This window comes from Gymnogyps californianus, chromosome 14, assembly GCF_018139145.2.
Source record: "Gymnogyps californianus isolate 813 chromosome 14, ASM1813914v2, whole genome shotgun sequence".
In the NCBI taxonomy this organism is placed as follows: domain Eukaryota; kingdom Metazoa; phylum Chordata; class Aves; order Accipitriformes; family Cathartidae; genus Gymnogyps; species Gymnogyps californianus.
In genome coordinates this window covers 19,799,991-19,816,053 of record NC_059484.1, presented here as the reverse complement: position 1 = coordinate 19,816,053, position 16,063 = coordinate 19,799,991, and the positions used below count along the sequence as shown (strand labels likewise).

Sequence of the window (16,063 nt, the reverse complement as noted above, 5' to 3'; positions counted from 1 at the left end):
GCAGTTTCCCTCCTGCCAGATGACTATCTAGCCATAGCTAAGCTCAGTGACGGTCTAAACCCTAGAAAGGATTTTCTTTCCGCTTCCCAATGTCCAGGGTCACCTTTCCAGCCCAGGAGCAGACAGCTACAGCACAGGAGAGCATTGCTCAGTGCAGGCATCAGGCTGATGCTCCTGCCAGTGCTCAGCCTCAAGCTGCCCCCACCATACACGGGCTGCTGTGTGTCTTGGATCAGCCTCCCCACTGACAGAAAATAACGTCCACTACAGAGGGAAAAAAGAAAACCACAAAAAACCAAGAACCATCACAAGAAGTATCCACCCCGGCCTCCTGCCCGCTCCCCCTCCTCTTAGGGAAGATGCTGCTGTTCCCTTTTCAGTGCCACTGACTGAGCCACAGTTTAATGCTACCACTAAATCACTTTTCTCACCATCTGGTGTTTGGCTTAAAGAACAAACCTAGTGAGCTTAACACTAACAGGCGATGTCCTGATTTCATCCTTTTCAGCTTACTGTCTCTCCCCTCTACTCCCAGTCAGAGGAATTATTGCATTTTCAGGTGTTATTGTATCATACTTTCTGATTTTCTTTCCATAACCACTACCAGCAGCTAATTGAGAAAAAAGCATCACTGGCAACAAGCTAAGCTTCAGACTGCAGAAATATTACATGCTTAAACCCAAAAGATGCCTACTTCATCAGCGTGGCTTATCCGAACATCTCTTTCTGTAAAAGCCAAGGTAAGGTGCACAAGAAAACACAACAAAAGCGATAGGATAACATTTTTTTTCCATTTTGGAATGCCCCGACCTTTTGCTTTTACTCATTAATAAAGAAGATAAACTCAGCTTGAGTCAAAAACACGTCTCTGGCTTTCCTGCTAACAAACAAGCCCTGGCAGTGCCCGTGGGACGTCCCAGCCCTCTGCATCCCAGGGGATGGGAGGCAGCCGCCGCAGCCCCGCCGGCCCGGGCTCTCCGCACGCCCTGGCTGCCATTTACCAACCCTCCTGCCAAAGAGAGTTTTGGGAGCCGCTCCCTGCCCTCGCCCCAGCCCCTTCAGCTGCTGGTCCGCCCCGTGCCGCTCGGCTGGCTGCGGGGAGTCTGGGGGACCACAGTGAGCATCCCTCCCGCACCCAGCATCCCCCCTCCTGCACCCCGCATCCCCCCCAGCCGCTCGGGGATGGCTCTCTCCGCATGCTCTCACCCCAGCAGGTCAAACAAGTGACTGCAAAGGGCAACTCATTCATCTTAAGTGAGCAACAAGGAGAAACCACAGAATCATCATAGAATATCTCAAGTTGGAAGGGACCCGTGAAATGGGCTAAGTTATTCTTCCCGATAGGTAAGAACAGAAACACCGTGAAGTACACGTGTGCTTCCAAACAAACACTTGGTATTTCTGAGTACACGAGCAGACAGCTTCCTCACCTGTGTTAACAGAGTCATCACTGAAACTGATGTTATCAAGTAAAATAACACGGTATATATCTGTGTTAGTGCTTTATCCAACAGCATTTTCTGGTTTGCCCCAAATCAACCCACATTGTTACTATTTCAGTATAGCTCCTCTTTACCTTTGATGAGAGCAAACTAGCCAAGTTACCTGGACAGAAGAAAACACCATTTTGAAGTTTCCATTCCCTTTTTTTTTTTTCTTTTATCACCAGATTGTTCTTTCCTCTTTCATATACCAGGATTATTGAAGCTCACTTAAAGATGCTGATTTATATAAGAGGTATAGAGAGGATTTCACATAAAAGGTTATAGCTACAAGAGATCAACATGTTACAGTGGTACCGAGAAAATTCCTTTGTTTTCAAATGATTCGATATTATATCACACGAAAAAAATAAACACAAGTGCACACCAACTTGGGTTTAACCTCTTCACCCGGTAAATTAGATCAGCAGATTTCGGTGGTGTACAAACCCCTGATATCTGAATGCGAAATGCCGCCTGAATATCCGCAGTTCAAGGCTGACGCCGCTTACAGCGGCCGTCAGGATTCAGCATGTTTCTGCTATTAAATCAGTCCTCAAACAACACGCTGGGAGTTCCCATGCGACAGGAACCCGGTCTCGTGCCAGGCCATTATCTCATCCTTTGTTTTCCCAAAAGTACGAGGCAGACATTTTCCCCCTCCTTCTGCCCCGAGAGCACCAGTCGGTGCCCGCGCGAGGGCTGGTTTGATGGGGGAGCCGGGGCTCCCGGTGAGAGCTTTCCCGGGAGCAGCCACGGCCCATCCCGCCGTGCCAACCAGGGGAGGAAGGAAGGTCGGTCACCTTGGGAAAGGAAATTCCACCTCTCCAGCGAGGAGGCTTTAACCCCCGGTTCACAGAAATAAGTATGGCCTATGCCATGCTTTTGCAAAGACGTGTATGGAAATTTCCTGCACAACACCAACCTATCGAGAACTTAAAGCAATACTCGGAGCCAATTCATCAAATGAGGAGTCATTCATCCTTAATTAAAAACAGTAACGATAATCTACTGAGATCAACAAATAAATACGAGAATATTTAAGACATTTTTAAAGCTGTTAAAATCAGTGCTAAGGGACAAGTTGTCGCCAAGCTCCCCTCCCGCTCCACTGCAGGACACCACTGCTGTCCCCAGGTGCCCAGTGCTGGGACACCAGAGGCTCAGACTCACACCCGAAGCCCACATATGATTTTCTTTCTTTCTTTTTTTTAATTAGGAGCAAGTATGATCAGTAGTATAGTAGACTGTTACTATTACGAGGTGGCTATTTCTGAGGTGAGGGCAGGGATGAAAAGCTCACGGGAACGATGCTGCAGAGCCCACGCTGCCTGGAGGACACGTGTAAAGGGAAGAAGCCGGTCTTCAGCAAGCACCAGAAAGCGAGGTCACCCATGCCCTGCCAGCCAGTGCTGCCTCTTCAGCCAGCGTAACGCCAGTCCTGCAATCACACAGACCCGAGCCCATCCGACAACAGTACTTTTAACGAAGCAAATCTGGGTACTTTTGCATTGTCCATTAGCCTGGCTTACACAGAGCATTGGGTTTCTTGCACTGCCTGGTTCAGGCTGCTGGAACAGCTATGGTAGGTGCAAGTTTGTCCCAGTTCCTCCTCTTCACCCCATCTTGGTTGGTGTTTTCACAGGGCAAGCTGCATGCCTCGCGCCTGATTTTAGTCAGAGCAAACTAACGTGAATCTCTACAGACTGAGAATTTGGTGTCAAGCACAAAATAACACATTATAGAAAAAAAAGCTGAAGCAACGAGCAGAAACAGCCTTCCCATCCTTTCTGTGCAACTCCCCTGCACTATGGAAAGACCAGCTCTTCTCCACTGCTCAGAGCTCACCCCTCCGTTGGACGGTCGGGCTTGGAAAGCCCCTGCTCATGGGGCACAGCGTGAGAGAGGACCAAGGCAAGGGGGACCGGGAGCACCGACCCACCGTCCCCATCCCTCCCCCTGAGAACGACACGGGTGCCGCTCTGCCAGCCGGGTGGCACTGGGATGCCATTCCCGTGGGGACGGGGCTGACTGACCGCCTGCGGGAAGTGCCTCTCCCTCTCCGGACAGCTGGAGGAAACGCAGCCTTTCACCCCACGTAGCTTATTTTAGCTAAGCGTCCAGGTTTGGGAGGACTCGCGTCCTATTCCAGCTCTGGCTACATGCTGCCAATTTAATTTCTACCGCAATTATTCTCACACCCAGACACTTGATCTGCTGTCAATTAGCGCTGAGGGGGCTCTGCGTGACAGCCTGAAGCCCACGTTTCCAGCCCCCCTGGGCCAGAAAGCTGCCAATTCTGGCAGTTTGGGAACGGTCAAGAAAACAAACATCCTCTCCTTTTATTAGCACCACATGGCGGTATTTTGACTAGCAAGCTCATGCTACAAGAAGCTGAGGACGGTGGGATTTCCAGAAACTGATGGATCGGTGCTCCCGCTCTCCCCGTCTGCCAGGGAGGGACGGCCAGGGCCAGCGCCCACAGCGACGCCGACACCAGGCAGACAGCTGGTGGCAAAGCCAGACCGGAGATCCCAACACGTCAGCAGTGATGTCATGTCTGCGTGATGGGAATCCTGACTTCTCGCGACGGCGCTGCTGGCTGGAGAGCACCCAGCCGGCCCGCAGCATCCCCGTGGGTCCTGCCGTCACCCGCAGCATGCCCGTGGGTCCTGCCGTCACCCGCGACCGGGTCTGACAGACACGCAGCCCTTCGTTATTTAGGACGCAAGTTTGAATGTCACCGAATTTGTGTCCTCCTCTATAGACCCTTGCTGTTAAGGACAGATTTGTATAGTGTAACCAACTGATAACCAAAGTCTGCTTTTTTTAAAGTATTATTTCACAAAGGTGACTCACTAGCATCCTGTTCAGTGTCATTTCTGCTAATTGTGAACAAGCAGCTCTCTCCGCTTCCAGCTTCCTCAGTTGTGAGGACAGTTATTCCCTGCAGTCATGGCATTAATCAAAGTTTTAATCAGGAGGCTTGATTACATTTTTGGTCTCTGAGTAGGGGTTTTCCACAAAGCTCAACTGGCAAACCCCAACAGATTTGGAAAGAGAGGAGAAGAGAGGAGAGGTCATCAGCTGGTCCATACCTTCCAAGTTCTCTTGCACAAAAGATAACTGAAGGCCTCGCTGCCTTCAAGACAAAGATTGCACCTAAATAAACTAAAATGTAATTACAGCGTACATGCTTTCCTAGAAATCGCACAGATTCAGACATTCTGCTTATGCTCACATGTTTCGGGGCCTCTAGCAAGAATTACTGTAGTCACAAGTCAAAAGACTTTCAAGACATCTTTGCCCAGGATGATGGAAAAGTTGATAGAGTAAAACCTGGAGGAAGGAAAGACATGTGCTCCACATTACTGGAAAGGCCACTTGGGGTAAAACTCTCAAAACCCTTTCAAGGACAACCCCGAACCTTATTTTTGTGATTCGAGGGCAGAATTCCAGCAGAATTTTTTTCCCTGTGTTTCAAAGCAGATTGCTTTTTTCCAGATGCGAGGAAGTGCACCTAAAGGTTGCGTATTTCGAGCCAAGCTATTACTTTACAATGAGTCTTTTCTTTCTCACAATCTAATAAGTGCCTTTGCTACAGCGGCTGAATGAATACAGCATAGGACGGCCCTAGGTCATATGGCATCGCTCCATAGGGGACTCCAGCCATGACCAGGATCTCTGCTCCCGGGGGACGGGATGCCTGCTGCAAGGGTCTGCACTCTTGGATTATGATGATCACCCTTAGCATCATGGAAGTCAGAGGACATCTGCAATAACGCAGGGGTTAGGACAGCTACTGGCACACGGCCCGAGCAGTCAGCGTGAACCACGCTCAAGGCACAGTCGGTTTGAGGAGGGAGAAGAGTCAACCAGCACATCTGGGGTGCAACCACAGCAAGAATACTCTAATGTGCGCCTGGTACCTCCTTCACCTCCTCTCTGGGAGACCAGAGAAGCCATTAAGTAAGACAACGTGGAGACAGAGCCATTGAAAAAGAGAACAGCAGGTTCTGCTGTCTGTACCTGCATATTCTTCTTTGTATGCCTCTCGGTGCCTTGCCACAAACACATCTGCTTTACCCGCTGAGTACTCCACAGATTCAGACCTTTTCTGAATTCAGAAATTCAGGTCTGGATTCAGGAAAATCCATCTCTACCCCCTCATTATATTCTATGTAACTGTCTAATTTTTAAAAGGATCCATATGTAACATATATTAATAGTCAGATTCAAATCCAATCTGCATTAAACCTCAGAAATGTTGTATCTGGCAGCGGAACTGCTGCACATTTGGTCCTTATTTAATATTATTCATAGGGTTTTGGGCACATCAAAGTCTATTAAGAAAAAATATCTGTCAAAAAAGATTGCCGTAATTGATTAATGAAGCAAACATGGCCAGAACTCAAAGCCCAAGCACACAGATCACCCTGCTCTGTCAGTCAGGGCAGGAAACACGAGCGGACCCACGAGTCGCTCGTGTGCGATACCGGGGCGGGTTTGCCTGCAGCCGCTCTCCCTGGTGCCCCGGGGCAGGAATGCAAAATATTTGCAAATTCTGATCTGTCCCAGGGCTGCAATGGCCAACAGTCACAGGCATGGCTATGCGGGTCTGCTCTTCGCAGGGTTTGGAGAATCTCACCCCCGTCCTCGTCATTTGGCGACGTCTCTGCTGCCAGTGCCATCGCCCCGCTCATTTCCTCAAAGGGAAGTGAGGCCAACACCACTCCTCGTAGTGTCATCCCACCCTCTTCCACCCTTGCAGGTCTTGTATTCCTCGTATTGAGCCGAGGGAGGGTTGCGGGGGCACCTTGGGACCCTTGGCAGGACACTCAAAGAGCCACCTCTAGGAACGAGCAGCAGAGCTAAGCCAACAGCAACTGCACGCGGGCACTTTGCAAGCGCTGGAGAAAAAGCTCTCCTGAAACAGCCCATAACACAAACCACCTTTGCAGAGAAGGAAACCATATGAGCAATATTTGAACACTCAGCATCAGCACAAGAGTGCTCCCGCGTTGCTGTGGCAATCGCAGGATTTTTTTTGTCAGCCTGAACTGATGTAGTTTCATTTTCTGAAGCTTGCAGGCAGCTCTGGTGCCTCTGCCACTGCTCTGGGAGGGGTTGGCCAACCTGCAGCAGTGAGAAGCCTCAGCAGGCTTCAGTCCTGCCGTCCATTACCTCGTGTGCCCTGGGAAAGCTTGCAGCATACGCATCAGCTCAGCGCCCATCCGAGGAGGAGCAAGACAGCAGGAGCTCCCCTCTGCCCCATCCCCTCCTCCTGATCTCCTCCTCATTTCCCAGATATCTCTACAGCAGGCATCATGGGCCAGCACATCCAAAAACCCAACAGTCAGGTAACTCGGATGCAGAAAGGGAGGAGCAAGACACCATTCCTCTTCCGTTTGAGGAGCCAAAGGAGAACGAGAGTCATCTCTGACCTCGCTAACAAGCTATTAGTCAAGAGACGGGTATGAAAGATGGAGATCTGTTCAGCTCCATCCACCTCCCGGTAGCAGGCTGCTGCTGGAGTCGGCGCTGCCCTCGCCCCGGCTTTTGGAGACCACGGGGTGGGAAGGCAGGGCAGGCTGCAGGCAGAGTGCTGGCAGGAGGGTCTAGGGAAAAGAGCTGAAGACAGAGGGAAGACACAAGCTCCAAAACAGAGAGAAGGAAGAGAAAGGAGTGAGACAGAAAAAAAAAGAGACGAGACCATTACAAAAAAAAAAAAAAAACCAAACCAAAACATCCACCGCCACGTGAAGTGAATCACCGCCACGGGATTAGGAGTGTGCGGTGGATTTTGGAAGCAGCCGAGACGGAGGCACGTCGGCCAAGGCAGGCGCAAACAGACCCAGGGCGTGCTGTGCTCCAGGAAGGGCAGGCATGGGGCAGCACCCTTAGGAAGGCTCCCAATAGCTCCATCAAAAATAATGCCGACCACGAGCTTGGTCACTGGCCTCGAGGAGGGGTATGGTGCTGGGTGCTGCCCCCCCGCCCCGGCGCTGCCCAGCATCCTTGTGCCACTGGCAAGCTGATCCAACAAAGCCTAACTTGGGCGGAGGGCAATTACGGAGCTGGGTTTAAGCCAGATCAGTTCAGGGATCTGGTTCACCACAGGAGCCTGGGCTTTACCAGCCCAAGGAAAGCACAGCGAGACCTGCACGGAAAAGCCTAACAAACGTGACGTTTTAAAACCACATGTAGAAACTCCTTAACCTCCGGAAGGACTGCAGGCAGAGCAGAGGGCTTTCCAGATTCCAGACATGGATCTCCTCTCCCCAGAAAAGCAAGCTGGAAGACCAGCCTGTGTGCGGGGCTGCTGCTGCCATACCTGCGGTTCCGGCTCTATGTTGATCCGGTACGCTTGAGCCTTGCCATCTTCCAGAACAGGGGGTGACCAGGTCTTCCCTTCGGCTCTGCAATGGGAAATTAAGTAAACTCAACTTAAACTGCTTTTAAAAAATAAACCCCCAAAACCTCAAAAAAAAACCCCAAACAACAAAAAACCCCAGACTTCTGAAAAGAACCCCAAATAAACCAAAACCAAACATATATATAGTATATAGGCCTGCCAGGGAATGACTATATGTATGTGTTTGTCTAAAATTATCCTCAGAAATAGTATAGTGGTAAATAGAGAAGATGCCAGTTCCATGCTATTAAAACCATGAAGCTCAAAGCCATTCTTGAACTACAGGCTCCAACTTAGCGTGGAGTTTAAGATACAAACTTACTTCAGTTCAAGAAATCAGTAGACAGGCTTGTGGTGGTTCTTGTTTTGCATACTCCTGGCTTTGCCCCTTTATTCTGGCCCCGAACCCTGAAATGTATTCTGATTATGTGTGTGTATATATACACATATGCATTCCCTGGCAGGCCTATATACTTGACCACAGCAGAAATTATATAAATGCCTTTCAGGGAGAAGGCTTACGTGACCCCGTATGAATCATCTTGACCCTTTCAACAGGTGCCAGATAGAAAAAACTCTAAAAATACAGTTTCCATTCACAAATGCATCTTCAGTCCTGCCAAGCCAGAGCAGGATGCTGCCACTGTCCAAAGATTTTTCCATGTGCCTGATCATTTCCCCCCCGCTTCCCCGAGACGTCTGGGGGCACAGCTGGGATGCCATCTCCAGCACGGCTGTCCTCTCCAACGCCCGGGGCACGAGGGAGCTGCAGGGGCCCCGGGCAAGGTCCAGCAGGCACATACACAGGCTTTTCTGGATGCTAAGAGGTTGAGCTGGGAGATGGAAAACGCATGAAGTAGAAGATGAAGTTTTCAAATGCAGACTATTCTGTTTATCATCACAATCTGCATATGCACCACTTAATGAAAATAGGTCTTGTTCTGATAGGCACAGATCACTCGCTGTGGCCAAGCATCCTTCCTCGGACTCTGGCCCCTGCCACATACCACATTCAGCTTTGGTTTAATTATCTGCAGAGTCCAAGTTTGAAAAATAAGGAGCACGGTTTTAACCCAGGAATTCTTGAGGTGATTTTTTACCTTTGGTATTTTGCATCTAAACCAGTCGGCACACAAACCTACCTCTCCAAATTCAGGGTCTGATCCAAAACCTATCAAAAGCAAAGACTCCCACTGGCTTTAAACACACTTTGGATCCATCCCCTGAGTATTTAAGCTTTTTCTGTTCCAAACTACTACTCAGTACTACCATCACAGCTTTTTCAATGGGGAATCACGTCTTCTTTCTCATAGCTACATGTCTTGTTCTGATAAATTATCTTTATTGTAATTATTGGATTTTAGGCTAGGACAATTCACTTTAAGTTGGTCTTTCCAACTGTTTTCGGTGGGACAAAGCAAACCGTCCTTCCCAGAATGGCAGCATTCCTAGCAACCCCAGCTCGCTTTTTGCCACGATCCAGTGCTGTGTATATTGCCTCCACACTGAGAATTTCATCTGGAGGCTCAGAACAACGAAGACGCCTAATTGCATTGGCAGAGATCATCGTTATTATTTCCGTGCTTTTTCCCTGCATTGACTCAGCCTGATGTGGGCTCACACTGCCGCTGCGAAGGGGCAGTTATGACATTCCCCTTCGCTCAGCTCTGGAGCCCACATGCCAAACAGAGCTTAAAGGATCCCTGAAGACTTCAAGTTGCCAGTAAATAAGAACCAAGATTCAGAAAGCGATTCTGACTGCAGAAGATACGAGCGATAGCAGTAAATTCACTCTATGGCATTCGGTCACCGGTACTGCCAGCGCTTCCTAGTTGGAGTTTCCCAGTTCCCCATACCCCTGACAAAGAAAGATCACACCATCTGTACCAGAAAGCAGCTCAACTTGTGTTTTCCAAAAATCATCATATGTCTCTCCACACTTAATGAAAGACACAGCCAGACTTAGGTTTGTACCTAGAAAGCCCCTTCATAGTTAGTGCTTTTAATGATTAAACTCAAAGCTTCACCATCAGTTCTTTAGAGCGACCAAAAGTTCTTGGTATAAGCACGACAGCCTCGTACAGCTTCCAGCTATGGCCGGAACAAAGCCAGACTCACCTCAGCCACAGCTTCCCCTTGAACTACTCTGAAATTAAGCCGATACAGCACAATTTAGGTTCTGTTTGGCGGTTTTAAAGGCAAAGCAAAGGGGACTGGGAGAAACACCAGCCTCACCAAATAGAAATGCAAGTTGCGAGTTTGATGAGCATTTATGCTTACACAAGGAGACTCCCTCTTTTCCCCGGGAACACTGGAATACGAGGTAATCCAAAATAATTAAGAGATGACTCTGTCTGAGCGTATGATGCCATGGGCAGCTACTGCAGAACGGGCTGATGCTCTGAGCTCACACCCCAGTCCCGGCTGCAGGAACACCCCAGTGCCCGCGTCCCCGGCAGGACCAGCGGCAGAGGGGGTCCCCTGCAGCCCCCCCACAGGACAGGGGGGGCCGAGCAAACCCCGGAGCAGCGGGGACCTCGGGGTCAGCATGGCCACCCCAAGCCACCCTGGCAGCAGGTTCACGCTACCAACAGTCAGAGCTTTGTGTTTAGGCAACAGCAAAAACTAATCATGCTTTTCTAACGTAATGGGTGAGAGATCAGACGTCGCGCTCAAATGTTCCAAGTCGTTTAATTTACGGCTCAAGGACGGGAAAAGTGTTTTCAGATGTGTTGTAGGGAATTAAAGTCAGCTATGTGGAAATCATTACCCTGCACTAACAACGCTCTACTCTATTTTAATGGCTGCTAGGACAATCCTAAGAAAAATAACTTGACCTAGGTTAGTGCTAGGCCTTCAACACGGGGCTCCGTGGGAAACGGACCCATTAACAAGACATAACTAAAAAAATAAAAGTTGCAGACACCTTTTATCCCACCATTTGTTTTCTAAAAGACTCAACGTCATTCTCAAAAGATTACTTGCATATGCTCACATATTTTACCAAAATGTTTTTTCACCTGGTAATGATCTGCAAGTCTTGCTCTCTGCATTTGTAGAGCTGCTTTTAAGTTGCAAGAATTCCTGAGTCTTATTGAATTTCTAATTTCTCCATCCCCTTATAAACTAACATTTAGTGCTTGGGAAAGTGCCAGACCGGACCCGGGACGCTGCCGTCTGCTATTGCGCAGCCATGCAGGTGTGAGCGGGAGACAGCTACGCAAACCTCCAGAACAACCACATTGCTGTATTTCACCCCAAACTATACAGGCCCTTCTCGGGGCGGGGGAGGACTCCAGGTTCCTGCCCAGCTCCTGAACACTATTCACCTCCCATGATGGCACATCACTACGGTCACAACGGACTTTTATCACTGATATGGCCATTAGCCTTCTAGAAGCTGAACTCAGTCTAGAAGCAGCTACAGCTGATGCTTCTAATTGTGAACCTCACCACGATAACCGTATCGGATCCGTCCCTGCAGCCTGATGTAGGGCTTTCACCTGCTGTGCAAGGTGGGCAAGGCTTTGTACAGGCTGGTACCAGGCACAGGAGCCGAGCTCTGCTGAGCACCGCGATGGACCCGGCTCATCCAGGGTACGTGAAGAGGCAGCTGCAGGATTTCTCCTCCTTCATTCCTCTCGGCTGAAACCATTGCTGTGTATCGAGGCTCTGGAAAGCTGCCGGTTTTCCTCTCTATGAGTCCTCGAGGAGCTCCGGAGGGAAAGCTGTGATTCACTTTTTCAGTTGTACTTTTACTGGAAACCTGAGAACTTCATACATTGTCATCCTTCCCATCTTCCAGCAGTGTGCCTGCGCTGCTCGCAGCAAACGGACCCCGACAAAACCTCCACGAGCTGGGGGAGGTGGGAGGGGGGCTCAGAAGAACATCAATTACGTGAGTTTCCAGGGACTTTTGGGGCTACACATCCAGTAGACTCATTATTGGGCTTTCTCCCATAGAAACTTCCAGAGAAACTCCATCTCTGTACAGAGAGCAGGAATAAATAGAAAATCTTCATATTCAAATTCTCCAAGCAGACTCAGCACAACTGCAACAGTGCATGGGTCCGTATGGGCTCTCTGCACGCTGCTCATCCCCTGGGAAGCGGGGTTCGGTTATCCATCCCACAGCAGGGCACAGCTCGCGGCTGCAAGCCTCACTGCAGTTCTGCACTTGGGCTCGGTCACCCAGCCTCAAGCAAATGAGAACAAATCTGATCCACATTGCGAGCGCAACGCTGCACGCCATTGCCATCTGTAAAGAAATTGGGGGTTTCCCAGCCCACGCACGCCGGCTTGCTTCCTTCTCAGCCCCTCAGTCCTTGCTCTGCCAGCGCTGCACAGAGCAAAACAGCCCCCAGAGCTGGGCAGGGGTTTCCACAGCTGCTATTTTAAAAAGAAGAGTTACCATCTCTGAAACACCTTCCCTCCATGGGCAAGGGCCCAGCAGTGCCACTCCTGCGGCACACACACCAGACGGAGGAGGAAGAAACTGCTTCCAGGATTTATTTTAGCTAGAAGGAACCAAAGCGGAACCTTTGAGGATTTATGCTTTGACACCACAGTCAGGAAATAAATACAACGCAACAACGCCGGGGTCCTTGGCTCTGCCTGGGGCCTGGCAGATGCTGCCGGTCCTCCAGCACCCACCCGGCCCCACGCACAAACAGCCCCAGTGTTATTGCCAAAAGAAAAGGCTGTAATTGGACTGGACTGGGAAGAACAGCATCAATTTTTTTTTTTCTTTTTTAGAAAGTCTCACAGCACACATGAATTCCTTCCTGCACATCTCAGAAATATGAACACGTTACTCTGGGGGTGGAGGACCCAGAAAGCATCCTTCTTGCCTGATAAGGAATTTCTTCATTTGTGTAACTTAAGAGACAACTTCACAGTGAGAAAAAAGAAAAAGAACAAGTTTTACCATGTGATCATCCTTATTCACACATTTACATTATTTAAAACTCTGAAATCCTTGGCCACCAGTCAAATGCATATATTTTATGGCTAAATACCAAAAAGACTTCCATACCACCTTCCTGTGAGTAATAATTCACGGGGCTGCTTAACACCAGGGATCTTCTCCAACCAGCTGCCACGTACCTGCCCTCACCCTCCCTTCCAGATGCCAGCAAGGCAGGCGAAGCAGACCCTGTGCTACCTTGGCTTGGGATTCAACAGCTGGGAAGACGACGCTGGAACAGGCTGATTTATCACCAGGGCATCCTGAACCATTCCGCTCAGTCTCCACCAGCCCCATCCCCGCCTCCCCCCGCAGCCCAGGTGCCAGGCGCTGCTCCAGCCTTACTAAGCCCACTTGAACTCCTGGCCTCGCATTTCGGAGCCGTTAACCACGACCTGAACACCCACCCCTTGTTACAGGGATGCCTAGGTAATTCCTCACCCGTTACATCAGTACCCACGTGAGCATCGGTTACATAAATCGACTCCTTTCATGAGCTGATGAGGATTTTCCTCCACCCCGTTTCGGAACAGTAAGGCTACTGTGCTGCTTGGCTTTCCACAGCACCGCTGCCTAGAAACAGCCCTGCACATCTCGGGGCAAAACGCGACCCAATGAAGCCGGGGACAAAACACCCATTAACTTCAGGGGGGACAGGGATCTAGCCAAGAAAGGCGTTAGAGAATGGGGGTGCGAAGAAGGAGGGAGAACCGCCCCAAGAGCGCTTAAAGTCCTTGATAAAGGACAGAGTAGAGATTTTTAAAAAAAAAAAAAAAAAAAAGAAGTGTATGTTAGTATTGCCTGAGAGCAGGGGCAGCCTCACAGATACCAACACTGGCTCTGGGCTGCAGGGGACACAGGAGAGCCACAGCCCCCACCACACCTGAAAAGCTGTAACATCCCCTTCCCGGCAGTTTTCCCAGTGTGGGCTTGGGGCCAACTCCTCCAGGAAGGATGCAGCACAAGCCTTCATGCTCCCAGCCGGCAGATGACAAAAGCTTCAGAGAAAGTTTTTGGGCTCACCTTCCCCCTCTGGCACAGAGGGGCAGGTCTGGACAGTGCTGCCAAGGACTTGCCAGCAGTGTGCGTCAGCAGGAACAGCATCGGTGATGCCACAAGGTCTCCTGTCCAGCGCCCAAGGTCTTTTGGGTGCTCAACCCTCTGTTCTCAAGCAGTGGTTTCAGCAAAGCGCAGCTCCAACCCAATTTTTATGGCTGCTTTTATTTGAGGCATGACCCGATTTGAAGTAACAAGTCTTCCCTAATAACCAGGGCTGCAGCACAACCACAAGAGATGTTAACATTCAAAGGAGCTGGGCAGACTTTCTTTAAAAGAGATAAGGAAATACACAGTAGTATGTAAGCAAGAGCAGGGCAAGCTGCACTGCCGAGCTGGTTATCTCTGGGCCCTAGGCTTGTTGTGCGCACTTGCCTAGACACTGACTGTCTTCCAGGATAAGAAAGGGTTGATTGCAAGAAATAAGATTGATTTTAATGTGCAAGTACTTGTTCACATGAACACACAGCGCTACAGAGAACCCAGATGTGATTTATCAAGCCTGTGTTGCTGGATCCTTTGTTACTGTTAGAAAACAAAACAGCTTTTCCATCTGAGGTGACCACTGTCTGGAGGCAGAACGCCCAGGCTCTGCCAGCTTCTCACCACGCTGTGTGTTTTGCTGCTGCTGCCCTCCAGACACTGCCTCCCGCAGCCTCCCCAAAATTATGTGAAAGATCAGATGCAGCGCTGCCCTGAGCCCTGCATTTCTTTGCAAGCCAGCAGCCCACATCTTTAGAGCTACCTCCTCAGCGCTGCACCCACAGCCCCGTCTCCTGCGGGGTTCACAACCAGCCCAGGGAAACTGGAGTGTCCCAAGGAGAGAAAACAAATGTTCCTCCAGTTTCCCAGGAGCTGTCACGCAACTGTGCCAGATACACTAGGAAACGATGCGGTTCCTTTCTGCCGACACAGCCACGCCATTTGCACCGTGGATCTTTCCTGCTGCCTCAAAACTTTGCTTCCGCAGGGGTCCCGGTGCCACCGAACCCCCCAGCTCCCTCCGGAGCTCAGCGCAGCTCCCAGCAAGCGAAGCCACAGCAGATGTGCTTCCCAACAGCTGGCACGGTCCTCCGGCCAGCAGAGCCACGGGGAGGAGCGCTCCGAGTGCTGCTTTCCATTATGGTGTTTGGAAATTACATATTCGCATTTGATCAGAAACTCGCAGTTTTTCTCCTTCCAGACTGACTAGATGAACAGATTCTGCCATGCAGCCGGGTAAGAGAAAAACCATCAAACCCAGCGTGACGTTCCTAATGACAGCCTGTGCTAACGACAGACGCGCCGATCTATTTGCAGTCCACCCACACGGTCATGCCTGACTGTGGCCAAAGTTTGCATCACAACAGAAATCCCACTTACTTCAGTTGTTCCCTCCCAAGTAGGGGGGAGAAATGCTGCCTGCGCTGCATGGGAAAGTTTTACACTCTAATTGTTTATTCTACCCACAAACTGTCAGTCCTCCTGGCTCTTTACTTGCTTCCCCACCGGTGTATCCAAATGTCTTAATGAAGCAAATTTGATAGACAGGATAATCAGCATCTCCTCCCACCAAATTCAATGGGCTCTCTGCATCCCCAACACCTCCGAAACCCAGACAGACCATGTCGGTCTCGGGACATCCCGTCAGACCACACAGTAACTCCCCCTTCTTGTCTTCCCCCGCACGTTTTCCCCCCATTCTGATTTTCCTACTGAACTTTCTAGTCAAACAGCATTTACTGACCACAGTTTGAAAACAAAACCATTCTTGTTCTCTATCTTGGTAACACATAATGTCAAGGGTGCATGGAGAAAGGGCACGGGATGGAAGAAGCCCAGAGGGCTGGAAGCCCTTCGCTGCCCAGCTCCCTGCCCTCCCTTGGCACACACGCCTGGTTGGACGGAGCCTCCTTTGGTAAAACAGAATTAACATCAAATTTCGTATGTCTTCACTAAAGACATACAACAAACGAGCTTGTTATTTCAAATATATTTCAGACAAACACACTTATTTAAAAAAAAAAAATCTTCTTGTGTTGATTTGCAAACTATATTTTGTTGAAGGCAGTGTACAGAGAGGACACTGCTTGAAGAGCATCCTTCTGCCCAAGGGAGAAGATACTAATCCACGCCTCTGCATGCAGGGCTTTCCTGGAACTCAGC

General features: G+C 49.8%; 1 protein-coding gene across 3 annotated transcripts in view; it reads right to left on the bottom strand.

The window, feature by feature from the left end:
* The window catches only part of PDLIM4 (PDZ and LIM domain 4), a 52,682-nt gene that overhangs the window by 18,669 nt on the left and 17,950 nt on the right, over positions 1-16,063 (bottom strand). For all 3 annotated transcript variants that reach the window (XM_050905354.1, XM_050905356.1, XM_050905355.1), the window contains exon 3: positions 7,816-7,900. In XM_050905354.1, the coding sequence (XP_050761311.1) occupies positions 7,816-7,900 (85 nt within the window). The remainder of the gene's footprint in view (positions 1-7,815; positions 7,901-16,063) is intronic.